Source organism: Elgaria multicarinata, chromosome 3, assembly GCF_023053635.1.
Source record: "Elgaria multicarinata webbii isolate HBS135686 ecotype San Diego chromosome 3, rElgMul1.1.pri, whole genome shotgun sequence".
In the NCBI taxonomy this organism is placed as follows: domain Eukaryota; kingdom Metazoa; phylum Chordata; class Lepidosauria; order Squamata; family Anguidae; genus Elgaria; species Elgaria multicarinata.
In genome coordinates this window covers 17,468,218-17,484,312 of record NC_086173.1, presented here as the reverse complement: position 1 = coordinate 17,484,312, position 16,095 = coordinate 17,468,218, and the positions used below count along the sequence as shown (strand labels likewise).

General features: G+C 48.8%; 1 protein-coding gene across 1 annotated transcript in view; it reads right to left on the bottom strand.

The window, feature by feature from the left end:
* Nucleotides 1-727: 727 nt before the first annotated feature.
* FAM120C (family with sequence similarity 120 member C) overlaps nt 728-16,095 on the bottom strand; it is a 28,478-nt gene continuing 13,110 nt past the window's right edge. The window contains exons 5-16 of the mRNA XM_063119436.1: nt 15,874-15,976; nt 13,857-13,942; nt 11,628-11,944; nt 11,050-11,329; nt 10,752-10,923; nt 9,264-9,513; nt 8,406-8,520; nt 6,941-7,150; nt 5,903-6,104; nt 4,529-4,667; nt 3,845-3,902; nt 728-1,089 (exon numbers count right to left, since the gene is read on the bottom strand). Coding sequence (XP_062975506.1) covers nt 787-1,089; nt 3,845-3,902; nt 4,529-4,667; nt 5,903-6,104; nt 6,941-7,150; nt 8,406-8,520; nt 9,264-9,513; nt 10,752-10,923; nt 11,050-11,329; nt 11,628-11,944; nt 13,857-13,942; nt 15,874-15,976 — 2,235 coding nt within the window. The 3' untranslated portion in view covers nt 728-786. The remainder of the gene's footprint in view (nt 1,090-3,844; nt 3,903-4,528; nt 4,668-5,902; nt 6,105-6,940; nt 7,151-8,405; nt 8,521-9,263; nt 9,514-10,751; nt 10,924-11,049; nt 11,330-11,627; nt 11,945-13,856; nt 13,943-15,873; nt 15,977-16,095) is intronic.

Here is a 16,095-nt window from a genome sequence, read left to right as displayed (position 1 = left end):
TTCATGTTATATATAAATATAATCTCTCTTTCATATATAATAAAAAGCACAAGCTGACTGCTAGACACGCCTTGTGTATAAACTGCAATAGCTGTGCGACTCTCTGTTTTTCTCTCTTTTAAAAATCATGGTCTCCCCCCACCCCACCCCACCCCATTTTTCTCCATACTGTTACCACCATCCCCCACCCCAAAGCAACACTGCTATTTGGCCTGATGGTGGGGAGTTGGCAAGAAATCAACACGGAAGGCAGGAAAAATCTGCCCCATTTTAAAATAAAACCTTGCCGGCTTTTTCTCCTTTAAAAATATCCCCTTCCCCAAATCCAGAATTTCTTAATTCTTGCCCCCCTAAAAAGACTCTCCCCCCACCCTATAAAATTAAAAAAAATGAAAACAAATTCAAATAAACTTTAAAAAGAAAAATAATAATACCGCGCTTGTGGATCCGATTGGCACAGTGGCAAATTCGAGGAGCGGAGTGCCAAACTGCTGAAGGGGTCATCCGGGACGGGACCAGAGCCCCCAGCCATTTCACGTCGCCCCACACTGTGATGGTATCTGCTGCCGTCCACAAGGGATCAGAGCTCATCCTATCAACCCTCCAAATGCTGCAGTGAGAGAGATCAGAAGCTGGCTTTCTCCCCCACCCACCTCCTTCCCTAACGACATTCCCCACCCGCCAGCATCTGATGTTTGCATTCTACAGATTTGCATCCCCTCCCTGCTGCCCCTCTTCTCTGCCCACCCCCACCCCATTGCCCATCGGATCCACCGCGGCCTCTATTCACTCCTCTTTCTGCAGAGCTGGGAAGGGAAGCTTGTTCTCCGGGCACGGTTCAGGGTCCCCACTCAGCGTCCCGAAGAACGGGCTATTGTTATTGCATGAGTCCGCGTCTCTGGCTAAGGCACAAGGTGACGTGGCTGGGGGGCAGGCTCCAGCCCCCGGATCCTCGCCCACTGTGGGGGGGGTGCCCCCGTTCCCGTTCACCTGGGACTGTGGCCGGCTGCTGCCACCGCTGCTGTTGCTGCTACTGCTGTTGTTGTTGTTGTTGAACTCTGGCGTCTTTGCCACTCCATCGGTAGAGCCCTGTGTGAAGAAATGCCAGACATATAACCGTTGTTGTTCTGTATTGTTTACTTTGTGCGGCCTCTGAGAGGCTATAATGTATCAGACTAGGCGTGAGGCCTTGCTTTGTTACCGTCAAAAGCCTGTGCAGTAGTTGATTGGGGATGTTTTCAAGGGCGAAAGAGAGACCGTCACTTTGAATATTTATGGGAGGGGCCTGGGTCAGGTAAATTCAATTCCAATTAGCTGAGAGTACTACCTAAGTGGAAAAGAGCCGATGGGAAATGGCAGTTGACAGGGTTAGTGTGTTGGTAGCCAGAGAGCAGGGAGGCCTGCAGGTTCATGTGCGATGTTATGAAAGTGATGGCCCCAGGGAGAGGTTTCATCTCTCTGATGAATGTAATGTGCCAAGGGTTAAAGATGGCTTCTCTGCCAAAGGGTGGCTACATGTGGCTATATGCCAGATTTGCATTCCTTAGTGGTGGACATCAGACAAAGGGAAAAACTTTCAACCAATAGAGCACTGAATGTAACCTATGACTCATTGAGATTGTGCACCTTAACTTGAAGGTAACTTAACTTGCTAATCCAGAACTGACCAATAGAAGGGTTAGAAAGAGACTAACACCCTCTTGTAGTCAGGGCCTATATATACTGTGAGATTCCTTTGTTCTGGGTGCCTCCATCTTGTGGAACTGGAGAGCAGCCCCATACTGCAGTATCGGAAGTAAATGGATTAAGAGCATTCTCCAGCCTCGTGTGTTTGATTGGCTATTAACGCGCCGGGGAAGCGGGCCTTTACATCCCTGGTTGAGGGACAACAAAAGGACCAGGAGAAAGCGAACAGCTAAGACCTGAATATTAAGCTATTCATTCTCGGTGGGATAACCATACATGTCTGACCGGGAGCAGGTGGCTGTGTTATGTCAGGAGGCTGCCTTAAGATCTTGACGGGAAAAGGTTACACAGGCAGACCATAAAGACCCAAGCAGGTTATAACGACCCAGGTAAATTGTCCAAGCAGCCAGAAATACAACAGGAGGAGCTTTGGGAGGCACAGGAAGTCTGTATCCAAGAGCTGGGCCTAGTTGTGCGTGGATGTTTAGGGATGTTTAGGGAACCTGACCTGAGGTAAAAGAAGTCATTATGAGGCTTGTATTAACAACAGCGTCACTTGCGTGCTTAAGAAGGCTCAGCAAACATTCTTCCTCAAAGAAAATCTTAGTATTCCTTAATAGACAAAATATCCCTTTAATTAATGAACTTGTTTAACAGTTCATCTTGTCGCTAGTGTTGGTGCCCACCTCATGCCTAAGCCTCTTATACCAACTACTAGGAGGTTTTAAAGCATTCTAAGATAATTGGTGGGATGGGAAAGGATCAGCTTGGGGAAACATGAGTTATAGTGGCAGAGAGTTCCTTAGATCCTGAAATATAAGCATTTGCTGGAAATAAGAAACCCCATACATGGGATTGTCCAGTGAAGGAACAGTTTCCCAATAGATGGTGGCAGAGCTGGGGAGAGGGAAATCTCCCATAACCTGACAAGCACAAGATGAAGCCTTTAGAAAAGCAGTAAGCAGAACATTCAGGTACCAAGACATTAGCTATAGAAATGGATCCAGAACAGAGATGCAGGCCCTATAAAGGGTCTTTTACGTTAGCATTAACACAGAGCCCATGCAGATGCCCAACTGGGGTGAGCTCTTTCACTCCAGAGTGACCTGGTGGTAAGGAAACTTAACTTCTCTGTAACCAACCACAGTGTCAAATGGTAGCTAGTTTCTATCCTGAGATCATCATCCAATTCACTTCAGAATCCAATATAAACTTCTCCTGTTAACCTTCAAAGCTTTTCACGGTCTAGCTCCTTCCTATCTCTCCTCTCTCATCTCACACTATTGCCCCGCTCGTGCTCTTCGCTCCTCTGATGCCATGTTTCTCGCCTGCCCAAGGGCCTCTACTTCCCTTGCTCGGCTCCGTCCATTTTCTTCTGCTGCCCCTTACGCCTGGAACGCTCTTCCAGAACATTTGAGAACTACAACTTCAATCGCAGCTTTTAAAGCTCAACTAAAAACTTTTCTTTTTCCTAAAGCTTTTAAAACTTGATGTTGTGCAGACTTTATACTGTTAGTTTTACCCTACCCTGTGCCTGCTTACCCTACCCTGTGCCTGTTTGCATTCTCTTCCCCTCCTTATTGTTTTACTATGATTTTATTAGATTGTAAGCCTATGCGGCAGAGTCTTGCTATTTACTGTTTTACTCTGTACAGCACCATGTACATTGATGGTGCTATATAAATAAATAAATAATAATAATAATAATAATAATAATAATACCCAACAGACAGATGCTATTACTTGCAACTTGCCATTTTATTTTACATATAAAGTCTTCTTTCACAGGAAATGGGCTAAAAATGTCATCTTCATTTTACTGATGGAAAACTCAGCCTTAGAGGGTGGGGGAAGTAGCACATAAGAGGCCAGGAAGAGAATTGAGGATTTCTGGCTCTCCAAAGCTCCCTTCCCTGAGCTGGGACCAAAAGTTCCAGGTGCCCTATTTTGCAGCCCAGTGTTTCATTCATTCTGTGTTTCTACCACTTCAAAGGCAGCCCTTTCCTCTCAAAGCCTGCCCCACAGCAGCTGAGGTGGAGAGCAGCTCTTTGGAGCGTGGGTCCCAGCCAGGCAACAATGAAGGAGAAACCTTTACTTAGAGTGGCTGGCATTTGGACTTGAATACTGCATAGGGAACAGGGTGGGTAGGAATACGTACTTGCTTGTTCACTTTCTTGTTTCCTTTGGGGACTTTTCCAGAGCTGTCGCGGCCACGGCTGGAGGAAGAGAAAACAAATATAGTCCCTAGACAGTGTTTGAGGAGCCACAGACCTCGGAAGAGGGAATCGGAACTCTGAGCCTGCCACCCATCGTAGCTGGTGCAGAAGAACCATGCCAGCTGCTTCCTGAGGTCTCGGTGGGCAAGGAGAGGAGGAGACTGGAGCGGCCAGGATACAAACTATCCTGAGGCCTCTCCAGCCTCCTTCCCTCTCGCTCCGAAGTGCCCCAGCTAGATGGGCAAAAAAGCCCATCTAGTGGAAAATACAGAGCGAGAGGACAGGGAGCCAAAAATCACCACTAGCACTCCTTCCCACCTGCATAGAATGCTTGTAAGCCTCCGAGATTGGGCACCTACAATCATCAAGGGCCCAACACAAAGGTCACCCTTACAAACTTTTAACTTGCTCTGGCTTATACCCATGCAATCCCTATTTACTGGTCCTCCCATTCCTTTAGATTCATCTTCCCTTTCCACAACCATATACAGAACCCAGAGGACATGCTTCCCACCCCTCACCAGAAAACCCAGGATCTCAATATCCTGCAGGGAAGAAGGGGAAAGCCCTTTCCTGGAAGCGCCTATTCAAAGTCAACATGACCACCCCCCTCCAGGGGTACTTACCCTTTTCCTGGGCCTCCGACTGACACCACCTGCATGCCGAAGGAGCCCTGTCCTCGGGAGGGTTTGCTGCCGGCCCACTGGCCCACCACCATCCCAGCAATCTCTAATTTGCCTCCTTGGGGTGGGATAGGATGAAGTCCTAGAATAAGGGAATGTTCAGTAAGAGACGAAAGCAGAGGGGATCACCTGGACCACACTTCTAGGTCCAGAATCCAACGCTTGTAAGTTGAAAAGAGGTGGAGAGGGGCATAAAACGTACACACACACACACACACACACACACACACACACACACACACGCCTTCCCCGATCCGGTGCCAATGGCCACGCTGGGAACGATGGGATTTGCAGTCCAACACATCTGGAGGGCACCAGACTGGGAAAAGTTGTGACATATTTTTTCAGATGGGGAAATGTTTGGTTAAGTGGACTGATTTTATTGTTTTGTATTGTTATAGATCTTTACTGTATCCACTTTGTATAGTTTTTAATCTTATATGCTGCCTTGAGAGGGTTCCACCCTTGCAAGCAGACTAAAAATTTTAAATTAATTAATTAAAAGCATCTTCTGAAAAAAATATTGCCAAACATTAAAAACAAAACAAAGTGAGGCGGCTATGCTAGAACTCACAAACTAATTAGTGACATAGGCTTCCAAGAGTTCATTTGTACTGTGGCGTAGTGTTTATATTGATTGTTATGGTGGTTTTGCTATTTACATCGTCTGCGGTTTTGAATGTACATTTACATACAGAGAAGTAGGATATAAATAATGGGCATCATCCAAGAGGGCCACTGCGCAAGGGGGGCAGGGGGCACCGGCGATTCCATTTCGCAAGCGGCACTCACTGTTTGTGGAGCAGGGATTTAGCACTTCCTCTAGGAACCAGAGACAAATGGAAATGTCTGTTTCTGGAACAGGTCAGATCAGCAGAACTCACATAAAGGGGCTTCGCCAACTTGCCCCAATCTAGAAACCAGCGTTTCCACTCCTTTTGGGGCTTCCTAAAAGAAGCACTAAATCCCTGTTGTGCAAACGGTAGGCTTCGCTTGCAGAACGGCCTACGTGGATAATGCCAAGGTCAAATATCTACTGTCCAGTACAGACGGGTTTGTAATGTTTAACACAGCCAAATTTGCTGTGAAGGCGGCTCAGCTTAGACAAACTCGTGTGGCCTGCCTTGAGATGTAAATTTTAACATTTTGTAACATTTTATCTATTCTTTTTTATATGACACGCTTTTATACTCTGTGTATAACTTTTGTCTATGTAATTGGCTAAAACCTGTATTTGGTTGCCTTCAATAAATTGATGATGATGCCTAATGAGAAATATATAAATAGCAGAGAGAACTGGGACAGACAAGCACTTACCTGTGAAGCCTCTGGTCCTCCCAGGGCCCGGCGGCTGAACTGAGCCAATGGTGCGATGGTAGAAAGGCATTGGGTAAAAAGGTGGGGCCATAGAAGACACAAAGGGTGGCGGAGGGAGCAGAGGCGGTGGGGCCTGGCGGTTGAGGTTGATGCCTTCCAGGATGCTCTGCCTCATCTTCTCCACTTTGGACACCTGTTCAGTCTGACCAAGGAGCGAGGTGGAGAGAGAAAACACAGAACTGCGCTTTGAACCTATTATGGGAGGTACTTCAAGATCAAACAGCAGCGCAAGTAGGGTGGGGGAGACAACCTGGATGATGGTGCTAAGAGTAAAGTTCACGTAACATATTGACAGTTACTCCAATAACGTTACGTTACGGAGCGTGTGAGCCAGCCAAAGTTAAATACTTTAACCCTTCCACTGAAATCAACGGGATCTAATAGGGCTTCACTTCAGCTGGATCACCCTGTAACATGTTCTTTTCAGTAGCAAACTATTAAGCACATTTTCAAGATGACAGATGAAAAGACAGACTTTACTCGGGGGCTTAGCAAGGGCAGCAGGCCAGGCAGTGTTGTAGTTTTCAGCTCATGTACACAAAAGGCACATCCAGCTACTGAATACTGCTTGTGCAGGGAGAGAAAAAAACCCTGCAGAGATGCAACATTGGGATAGCAGCAGGCACCAGTGCTTTCTCATTTTGCACAACAGCTTGCTGCTGCCTGAGAACTGGGAATTTCAGCAGCAACACTCTTTTGAGTCCCACTTCTTTTAATTTGCCCCTCCGCTGGTTCTAGGAGGAGAGCATGGATGTACAGAACTGGGAGTCTGTCTTGGGGGCATTGGAATGATTAGGAATGGAAGCCTTCCCCAATGTGGTGCCATCCAGATGTGCTGCACTACAACTCCCAAGATTCCCAGCTAGTGTGGCCACGGGCTGAGGCATGGCGTTGAAATCCAAGACAGGTGCTGCAGTAGCAGCAGGAGGATCAGCCCCCCCCCCGCCCCCATTCTCTTCCAGGAAGGCCAGCACTTACCTGCCCATCGCAGAGGTCTATGAGAGGTGCCTTCTCCCGGGTGGCTTTGATTAGCTTGCTCTGGAAAAGCTTCCCATCGAAGTAGATCCATGGGCAGCAGTGCTCCCACGGCACGGGCTGCCCACAAGCGTCGTTGGCGAAGAGGGCTGTGTCCACCCCACTCATAAATAGAGCTGCCAGCTGCACCCCCCTGGGATCCAGCTTCTCAATCTGCAACAGAAGCAACATTCCTTGGCCTTCAAAGAGTTCACGTTACAGAAAACAGTGGTGCTTAGGGAAAGAAGTGGCTGATGCAGGCTGGGATACAGCCCAGGTCTCCTATTCCAAGCTCCTAAGTCAACAGAGCCAGAGAGAGAGGGCAGAGGAACTGTCAATCAAACATCGCGATGGATTTTACTCAACGCTGCCGTAGCCCACAGTCACACAACGGTGGAGTTAGAACATGCTGTGCAGGGGGAGTACCCGTTAAACACTCAACTGCTGAGTGGAGTTTTCACACTGAGTTGACCAACGTGTTGTCTGAACAGCAGTGGCTCTCCAGGGTTTCAGGCAGGGTTCTTTACTAGCCCTACCTGGAACCTCCTGCATGCAAAGCGGGTGCTTTACCACTAAACTACGCCACCCCCCACTCCCCTCCAGAGCAGATGGCATAGCCATGCACACGGGAGACCCAGCACTTCTTTTTAATAAAAGAAGCTCTGACCTTACCATTCCAAGAACAGCCAGTCTCCCGCCCACTTCACCACCCAGGATTTTTTTTTATCCCATACCACCCCATGCCAGTACTTCCACTACTGCTCTGCACTGAGCTCCTGTGCTCATAAGCAATCCAAAGTCATTCAGGCTGATTTACTTTATGTGCATATAATCACAAAGTTTAGGTCTTGTTCTCACTAACAACAGAAGAGTTGGTAAACCTGTTTCTGCAGGTAGGGCTCTCATGACTGAACGGTCCTCCACGGGAAAGATTCCCTGCACACAGAGAGCTAACATGTCATAAGAGAAAGCCAAGATACGGGGATAGAACCTCCCCTGCCTCCCACATGCTAGTTCTCTATGTGCAAAGAAGCATTTGATCATGTGAACCCCCCCACACACCTGTAATCTGAAGTGGTACAGCCCAGACATAGGATTAGCACCTCAGCTGCCATTTGTGAGAACCAGATTGTAATCTGAAATTACACAGTTTGCAGAATTTAGGGTGGGGGAAGGCACCAAGGGCAGCGTGGTAGCAAGAAAGGAGATGGGAGCGGGGAAGTGGAGGTGCACGGCCAGGGGAGTGCATTCGCAACAACCCCCTGATCCGACGAATGAGGAAGCGTACAAGGAATTCGCCTCGCGTGGACAAGAACAGGAGCGCCCCTTCCACAGCACACTAGTCCTAACCTAATGACCCTCACACATCCCTCCTACCGACTCCTATAAGTGCAAACACTGCAGGGATCAAATCCAACCACAACCCTACCTTCAGTTCTTGAAGTTGATCCGGCTCATAGAGCTGGGCAGACACAGCCTGGGCCAGGAAGGCGTCCAACTCATGTCTGTGCAGGATTCGGCCCCCAGGCCATTGTATCATATACCTTTAAAAACAAACAAACCATGGATAGAATATTTCAGGCAAAAGAAACCACCACATATTGGAAAGTAACTTCCTATCTTCTTACTCTGCTGAACAGTGGAGGCTTTAATCATTGTAAAAAGAATTCTGCATTTCCTTTTATTTATTTTTTAGTTGGAATCTTGAGTTTCCAAGAAAATACAAACTCTAAATAGGTAGAGATGAGAATTTATTTTCAGTCCATGTACTAATTTTGAGCCAAGGGGGGCTACACACCTGGCACTTTGCCTCCTCCACAAGCATGATCTACTGACTTGCAGAACAGCTATCCAGATTTGCAGCTCGGGAAAACAATCAGGATCTTAGCCACCACCATGTTTAGTATCCGGGGGGGGGGGGGGGGGGGGGCGGGATCTACCCCAAAGTCAGAACAACCAGCAAGCTTGGATAATTTTAACTTCATGTAATGGAGGAGAGTGGGACAAAAAAACAAATGTAATGACAACAAAGAGTCCCATAACCTTCAAAAAGGATCATTTCCCTCAAATTAATAGTCTCACACTCACAGCCAGCCTTCCTCACCTTGCAAATGTCCTGCTGCGATCTTCAGCATAGGTCACCCCAAATTCTCATTGCCACACTTCTCCCTCACAGTCACATGCTCCCTCTGAGCCGTACACCCATCTTGTCCCAGAAGCCCTTCTCATGCTGACACACTATTCTCCCAACCTCTTCCCTCTGCCTTCTCCCTCAGGCCTCACTCACCGTAGCACACAGCACATCAGCAGCAGGTGTGTGGGGACATTGGCCGGGTTCAGCATGCCGGGGGTGTCCGATTTCATACAGGCCAGGAAGGCTCTCATGCGTCGGTTCTTGTCTTCCACCGCTTTCCCCAGCCACAGCTTCTTGAGGTTGGGGCACGTCCACTCCCGAAAGGCAAAGGCCGAGACCAGCTCGGGAGTCTGGGGGGATTTCCCCTTGTACGCTGACCATTCCTTGATGATAACAGGATGAGCTGCATAGGAAAGGACAGGGCCCACGTGAGAAGGATAAACCCCCTCCCCCAAGTTCACACAACTAGAAGGAAGACAGTTTGGACATGCTGGATTCAATTTAGTTAGATTACGATACCCAGGATGGTGTATATCAGTAGTGGCCAATGTATTCACCAAACATGGGCCATCATAAATTAATCCCAAAGTATAAAATAGTGCCACTGCAGTCCGCATTACAGCACACTGCAGCTCCCCCAACCCTTCTGGGCACCTTGGCAATTCTCAGAATACCAATTCCACACCTGCATGGCACACACCTGCAGAACACCACAGAGCCCTGCCTACGTTAAGAACATAAGAAGAGCCCTGCTGGATCAGACCAAGGTTCCACCTAGTCCAGGACTGTTCACACAGTGGCCAACCAGCCATCGACCAGGGACCCACAAGCAGGACACAGGTGCAACAACACCCTCCCACCCATGTTCCCCAGCAACTGGGGTACATAGGCTTACTACCTCTGATGCTGGAGGTAGAATATAGCCATCAGGACTATTAGCCACTGATAGCCTTCTCCTCCAGAAATTTATCTAACCCCCTTTTAAAGCCATCTAAATTGGTGGCCATCACTACATCTTGTGGAACTGAATTCCATAGGTTAACTATGCGCTGTGTGAAGAAGTATTTCCTTTTTTTCTGTCCTGAATCTCCCAACAGTCATCTTCATGGGATGACCCAGCCGGGTTCTAGTTATATGAGAGAGGGAGAAAAATGTCTCCCTATCCACATTCTCTACACCAGGCATAATTTTGCACCCCTCTACAGCTATACATTGTTGTACACCTCCACATCATTACGGTCAAGAAAAACTGACCTGGGCCCTAGTCCCTGCCTGAGGAGTGCGAATCAAAGGACCCAGGCATCATAATCTCAAGTACACTTTTAGGCCCCCAGAAGACAACTAAGGAAGCAAAAGGCCGTAAAGAAATGGGTGGTTCCTCCGTGGCACTGTCATACACTGGGGGTGGGGAGAAGCAGATCACATTGAATTACTTCAGCAGGTGGGCAGGTCAGCACCTAGCCTAGTCAAGGCACATACTGAGCTGGGAAGGGTCATAAAAAGCCCCCTGCTGCCAGTGAAACTCTGGATCCAAGGAACTGTCCAGGCCATCTCCGGGGAGCCTGTCTCTCACCGCTTGAGAACCGCAGCACTGGAAGGAGTAAGCAAAGCACGTGCACAAGGCTGGAAGAGACCTCTTACTTTCCACAGGGATGCGCTTGCGCAGAGCCAGGCGCTCCATCCGGCGCTGGGTCTCAGCCACGCTGAAGAGGACGCCGTACACGTACTGCCGCGCGGCCCGGAAAAGGACAGCTGCTGGGGGCAGCTCAGTGTTGCACTCGTCTTCGATGCACATGGGGATCTTGATTTCACCCTGGAAGGGGAGCGTTGGGCCATGAGAGTCCTGGAGGGCCGGTGCCGCCCTCCAAGCTGCCGAGGTCCCCCACCGAGAGCCAGGTGACAGGACTCAAAAGGTCCCTCGCCCCCTTCTCTCTCTCACCTTGGTAAGGACATGGTAGATGAAAGGGTACATGAGCCCCCGGCGGTGCCTGTGCTCAGCCACACGAAGCACCTCAGGGGCGACAGGGGGCAGGGGCGGGGTGGTGATGTCCATGTGGTTGCGGGTCGCCATGGAGAGCAGCGAGGGGATGTGGGCCTCGGGCCCGCTCAGGCTCCTTTCTGTGCTGCCAGCACCCCCAGCCAAGTGCTGCCCCCAGCCCTGGCTCAGCATCTTTTCGTCCTCCCAGCCAGTCTTGCGAGGCACTACTTCGGAGACGTGGCTGGAGGAACGAGAGGAAAAGGAAACGCCAGTAGTTCCATGTCCCAGGAAAAGCTGTACAGCCAGGACCTCTCCCCTTCGACTCCCCACCCCCACCTCAAATTGGGATCACAACCTAGGGCTCCTGGCTCTTCTATCCCCCACAACGCATGCGATTTCTTCTCCCATTTCCCAGAACTAAAGGATAGCAGCTCAGGGACCTGGGCCCCTTCTGCCTGCTCTCTCCCATCGAGACACACCGGTGTCATCCCAGAGTGCCCCTGGCACAGGCCTCAGAAGCCAGCTGGGCCGCCACTCACTTGGAGCTGGTTCCATTGTGCTCTTCTCCATCCGAGGAGGAGGACGGTGAAGACCCAGGCCCAGAGGACGGGGAGGGCTTGGAACTCAGGTGGTGGTTGGGCAACTTGGCGGGACAGTTGTCGTAAGAGACAGGCCAGCTGTTGAAGTGTCCACCCTTCAAGGCAGGGTCCTCGTGGAAGGGGGCTGCATCCGCCAGGCCGTGCGGAGAGAAGAGAAAGCTGGAGCCGGGGCCAGGAAGGAAAGACGAGGCGGCAGCAACCCCGCTGTGTGGGGCAGAGGGCTGGTACGGCATCTTTGGCCCCATCTGGGGAGTGAACTGCAGGTGGAAACAAAGAGAAGTGGAAAGAATTAGCTCAATGGTCCTGGCCAGACTTTTTACTCTCAAGATCACTGATCTCAAGCAGCTGAAAGAGAAATGTGGTTTTCATTTTTTAAAAAAGAGGCAGAGTCACCCACAACAACAGCATACAGCAAATACTACCATCCATGCAGCTGTCCTGGCATATACACAGCCTTGGTTTTGGCTGGAATCATGTGATGCCATGGGTTTAAAGCAGTGGTTCCCAAACTTTTTCAGGTCACCGCCCCCTTGGTTCCACAAACTCATGCCCAGCGCCCCCTACCCTACACCATAAAAATCATTATTCAGAATAGCGGTTTTCAATGACCCACTAAGGAAGATAATAACAATAAAATTCAAAACAGTAACAATTAATTGAATATTTATTCAAAATCCAATTAATTTGTTTAGTTTATTCAATTAAACATAATTGATGAACTTGATCCAGTGATATCATCTTTTCAAAGTGTGATAGTCATTTAGCAAGAATATTAGATATCACATTTAGTAACTAGGGTAGAGGACCTCACTATTCTATACATTCTTAATGTGATGGATGGGCTTGATGAAGTGATACCAGTTTCCCAATGTCTGGTTTAAAGTCACTTAACAGGAGTCTTAAATCACCACGTTTGGTAATCTAGAGTCAATTTCTTTGCTTGGAGAGAAGTAGTCAGACCACACTAAAACCACATTCCACCAAATATGATGTTGGAAATGCAACCAGGAGCTTCTATAGTGCAGGAGAGCGATCAGAAATTTCCTTCTGTAACCAAAACTCCTGGTACGGAAAAGACCACCTCGAGCGCCCCCCTGCCACCCCTTTGCCTCTTAGCGCCCCCCTGCTGCCCCCTTGCCTCTTAACACCCCCTATGCAATCCCACTGCCCCCAAGGTGCGGTACCGCCCACTTTGGGAACCACTGGTTTAAAGGGAGCAGTGGTAAAAAGAAGGAGCCATTCCTATATCGTTTTGCACCTCTCCCCCAAACAGAACCAGATGCTTCAAGGAACACCTGCAGAGACCAATGATTTGCAAACACAGACCTAATCCTGCCACTGCAAACACAGAATCTGGCTTGCCTCAGCTGACGTACATGGCTATGCAGAATGAGGCAGACTAATGTGGTAGAATTCTAGATTGTACCACTTCAGACTGACTAGTGGGGTGTGTGTGTTAGGTTTTTGAATGTCTCCTCATGTTTGTATATTATGAGCCAACGGGAAAAGTTTAATGTACAGTAATCCTCTCCCTAATATGCTCGTTTGCTATATGTCAGTGGGGGTGGGGTGAGTTCATAGGGGGGAGCATTAAAAAAAATATTACTCCCAAACACACCTGCTGTCTGAAATGGTACAGTCCAGAATTCTGCTTCCTTAATCTGTGTCACATACAGAACAGTTCCTTGTTTAGGGTGACCCTATGAAAAGGAGGACAGGGCTCCTGTATCTTTAACAGTTGCACAGAAAAGGGAATTTCAGCAGGTGTCATTTGTATATATGGAGAACCTGGTGAAATTCCCTCTTATCTCAGCAGTTAAAGCTGCAAGAACTATTCTAGAGTGACCAGATTGAAAAGAGGGCAGGGCACCTGCAGATTTAACTGTGGTGACGAAGAGGGAATTTCACCAGGTTCCCCATATATACAAATGACACCTGCTGAAATTCCCTTTTCAATACAACTATTAAAGATACAGGAGCCCTGTCCTCCTTTCCATATGGTCACCCTATCCTTGTTGTCAGCCAGGCCTGCAACAAGCAACAGTCCCCTGACTAGCCCAATGAGCCATAAGGAGGCACGGTCACAGATATATACCCATCACGAACACAAGAATGGCCGGAATATCGATCCAAAATCAACATGTGCCTAAAGCAAGCCTGGGCACTTACCATGGCCTTCCCAGAAGGGAGTGGTACCATTGGATTGCGGCTCATAGGTGCTGCCCCTCCAAAGTGGCTGGGCCCAAAAGCTGGGACTGAAACACAGAAGGGTCACCTTGTTATACACAGGAATCTCTCTTATCCCAGCATGCCCTTGCTGGGACCATTAAAGGGCAGAGTGGGAATACCTGCCAGTGCATAAGCTGGTTAAGCTGGGATGCGGTTGAGAAACACTTCAGACAGCAGGTGCATGTAGGAGTCATATTTTTATGGTCTGAAGCACAATCATTCCTCTATTTCCCAAACTGGCGATTTTCAGATTTTGTATCCAGGGGTGATCCTTCATACTTGGGGTACTCTGCTACAGAACCTCTGTCCAGTACAGATGATTCTGGGGAATTTGCTAGGCTGCATTATGTCTATTGCAAGGGTGTAAAAGGTGCGCCCCCTAAGCCCCATCTGGAGGCTCCCACATGGCCACAGCAACTTCTGCCACCAAAAAAGGGGGTGGGAAGAGGGGAAAAAATGTTTTATGGATAGGCTCTATGGTCCCTGCCAAAGAAGTCTCATTGCTAGAGCATTCTAGGAAGCATTGCTTATTGGTTCCTGCTTGCTTCCTAGGATGCTTTGGGGATGATCTAGGAATGATGGTCACCGAGAGTGTTTTTCCTTTTCTTCAGTGGCAGAGTTAAAGCAGTGAGTGAGGAGGTGTGCGCATGTGAGAGTGAACAGGGGTAGCCTGTGTATGTGTGTGGGGGGGGGGGGGAATACGGGGACCCCAGCCCCTGACAGACCGCCTCCAAGGATCTGCATTACAAATTGCCCACCCCTGTATTTAACGGAAGGCCTTTAAAATATTAGAATGTATACAAGATAAGCAAAGAAATATGAGTGAGGGAGTGGCATGTAAACATAAGAGTGCACATACGCACATTCACGTGTTTTAGAAAGCGACCAGCGAGGCCCAACAAATCTGCTGGGTGCCCTACAGGCACTGAGGGCTTCATGAAGGATGGCTCATCCCCCATTACCATTCATCTTATTGAAGAACCCCCGATGAATATCTTCAGTGGAAACAATTCAGGGCAGTGGCTTTCAAAGATTTGTCCAAGTCTCCCAGGAGAGGGTGGTGTTGGAAAACAGGATAGGAAGACAACATCTGTATACTTCAGCTCAGAAATGCTGGAGGAACTGAGTATTGGCAAGCATGGTTGTTTGCAACCATAATAAGTTATCTTAGGGAGCAATGAGGAGTTGCTGGTGGATACACTGGTTCCCCTGGCCAGGAATGGGTAAAGAGTATACTACTGTCCATTGATAGACCATTGAGCTACAGCCTCTGGTTCAGCCTTCCCCAACCTGATGCTCTCCAGATGTTTTGGACATCAACTCCCAGAATTTCCAACCATTGGCTACACTGTCTGGGGCTGATGGGAGTTTGAAGTCCAAAACACCTGGAGGGAGAAGGCTGCTCTGATTGCTGGGACTTGCCAAGGATGATGGACTAGAGACCACAGTCTCAGCCATCAAAGTATCCATCTCCTTAAACAAGGATGCGTACTCAGGGCCACTTCACGCAGGTTAGTTATGCCTTAACTGCTAAGAGGTCCTGGGTACACGCTTTTGCTCTGTAAATTTAAACACACATCAGTAGACCATGAGGATGGGCTATTCAAAGTAGTTTACTATGAGAACAGAACGCTAAATATGGAAAGGGTTCAACAAGGTTACCAGCACCTGACCTGGAAAGGCACTCCAGTGCCTTTAACAGACCATGATATGAAGAAGTCCTACAGCATTACCACCGGAGAAGCCACCCCAAATTTCTTCCAGCAATGTAGCTATTAAGAGACACAGGAAGCCCTGTTTGGGCCAGGAGGTGGCAACTCTAGAGATAAGTCCAGACTTGACCTCCCCCAGCAGAGGGCGCTGTGGGGGTATCAGGCAGAGCCTCACCTTCTTGGACAGCGGGAGAAAACACGGCTGAGAGAGAGGTGAAGTTGACCAGCGTCTCCTGGATACTCACGAACATACGGGGACTGGCCCATTGGTGTAGGGGGTGCCTTCGTGGCCACTGAATAATATTCTACGGCCTTCTTGAAACGTTCTATTTTATCTTCGGTCCTGGACTGGGGAGGAACCAGAGGGAAAAGGAAGGATGTGATAGGGATGGAGACAGGAGTGCAGCCATCTGCCATGACCCACAACAGCAATGGGTTTCAGTGTGGAAATCCCCACTATAGGGGGG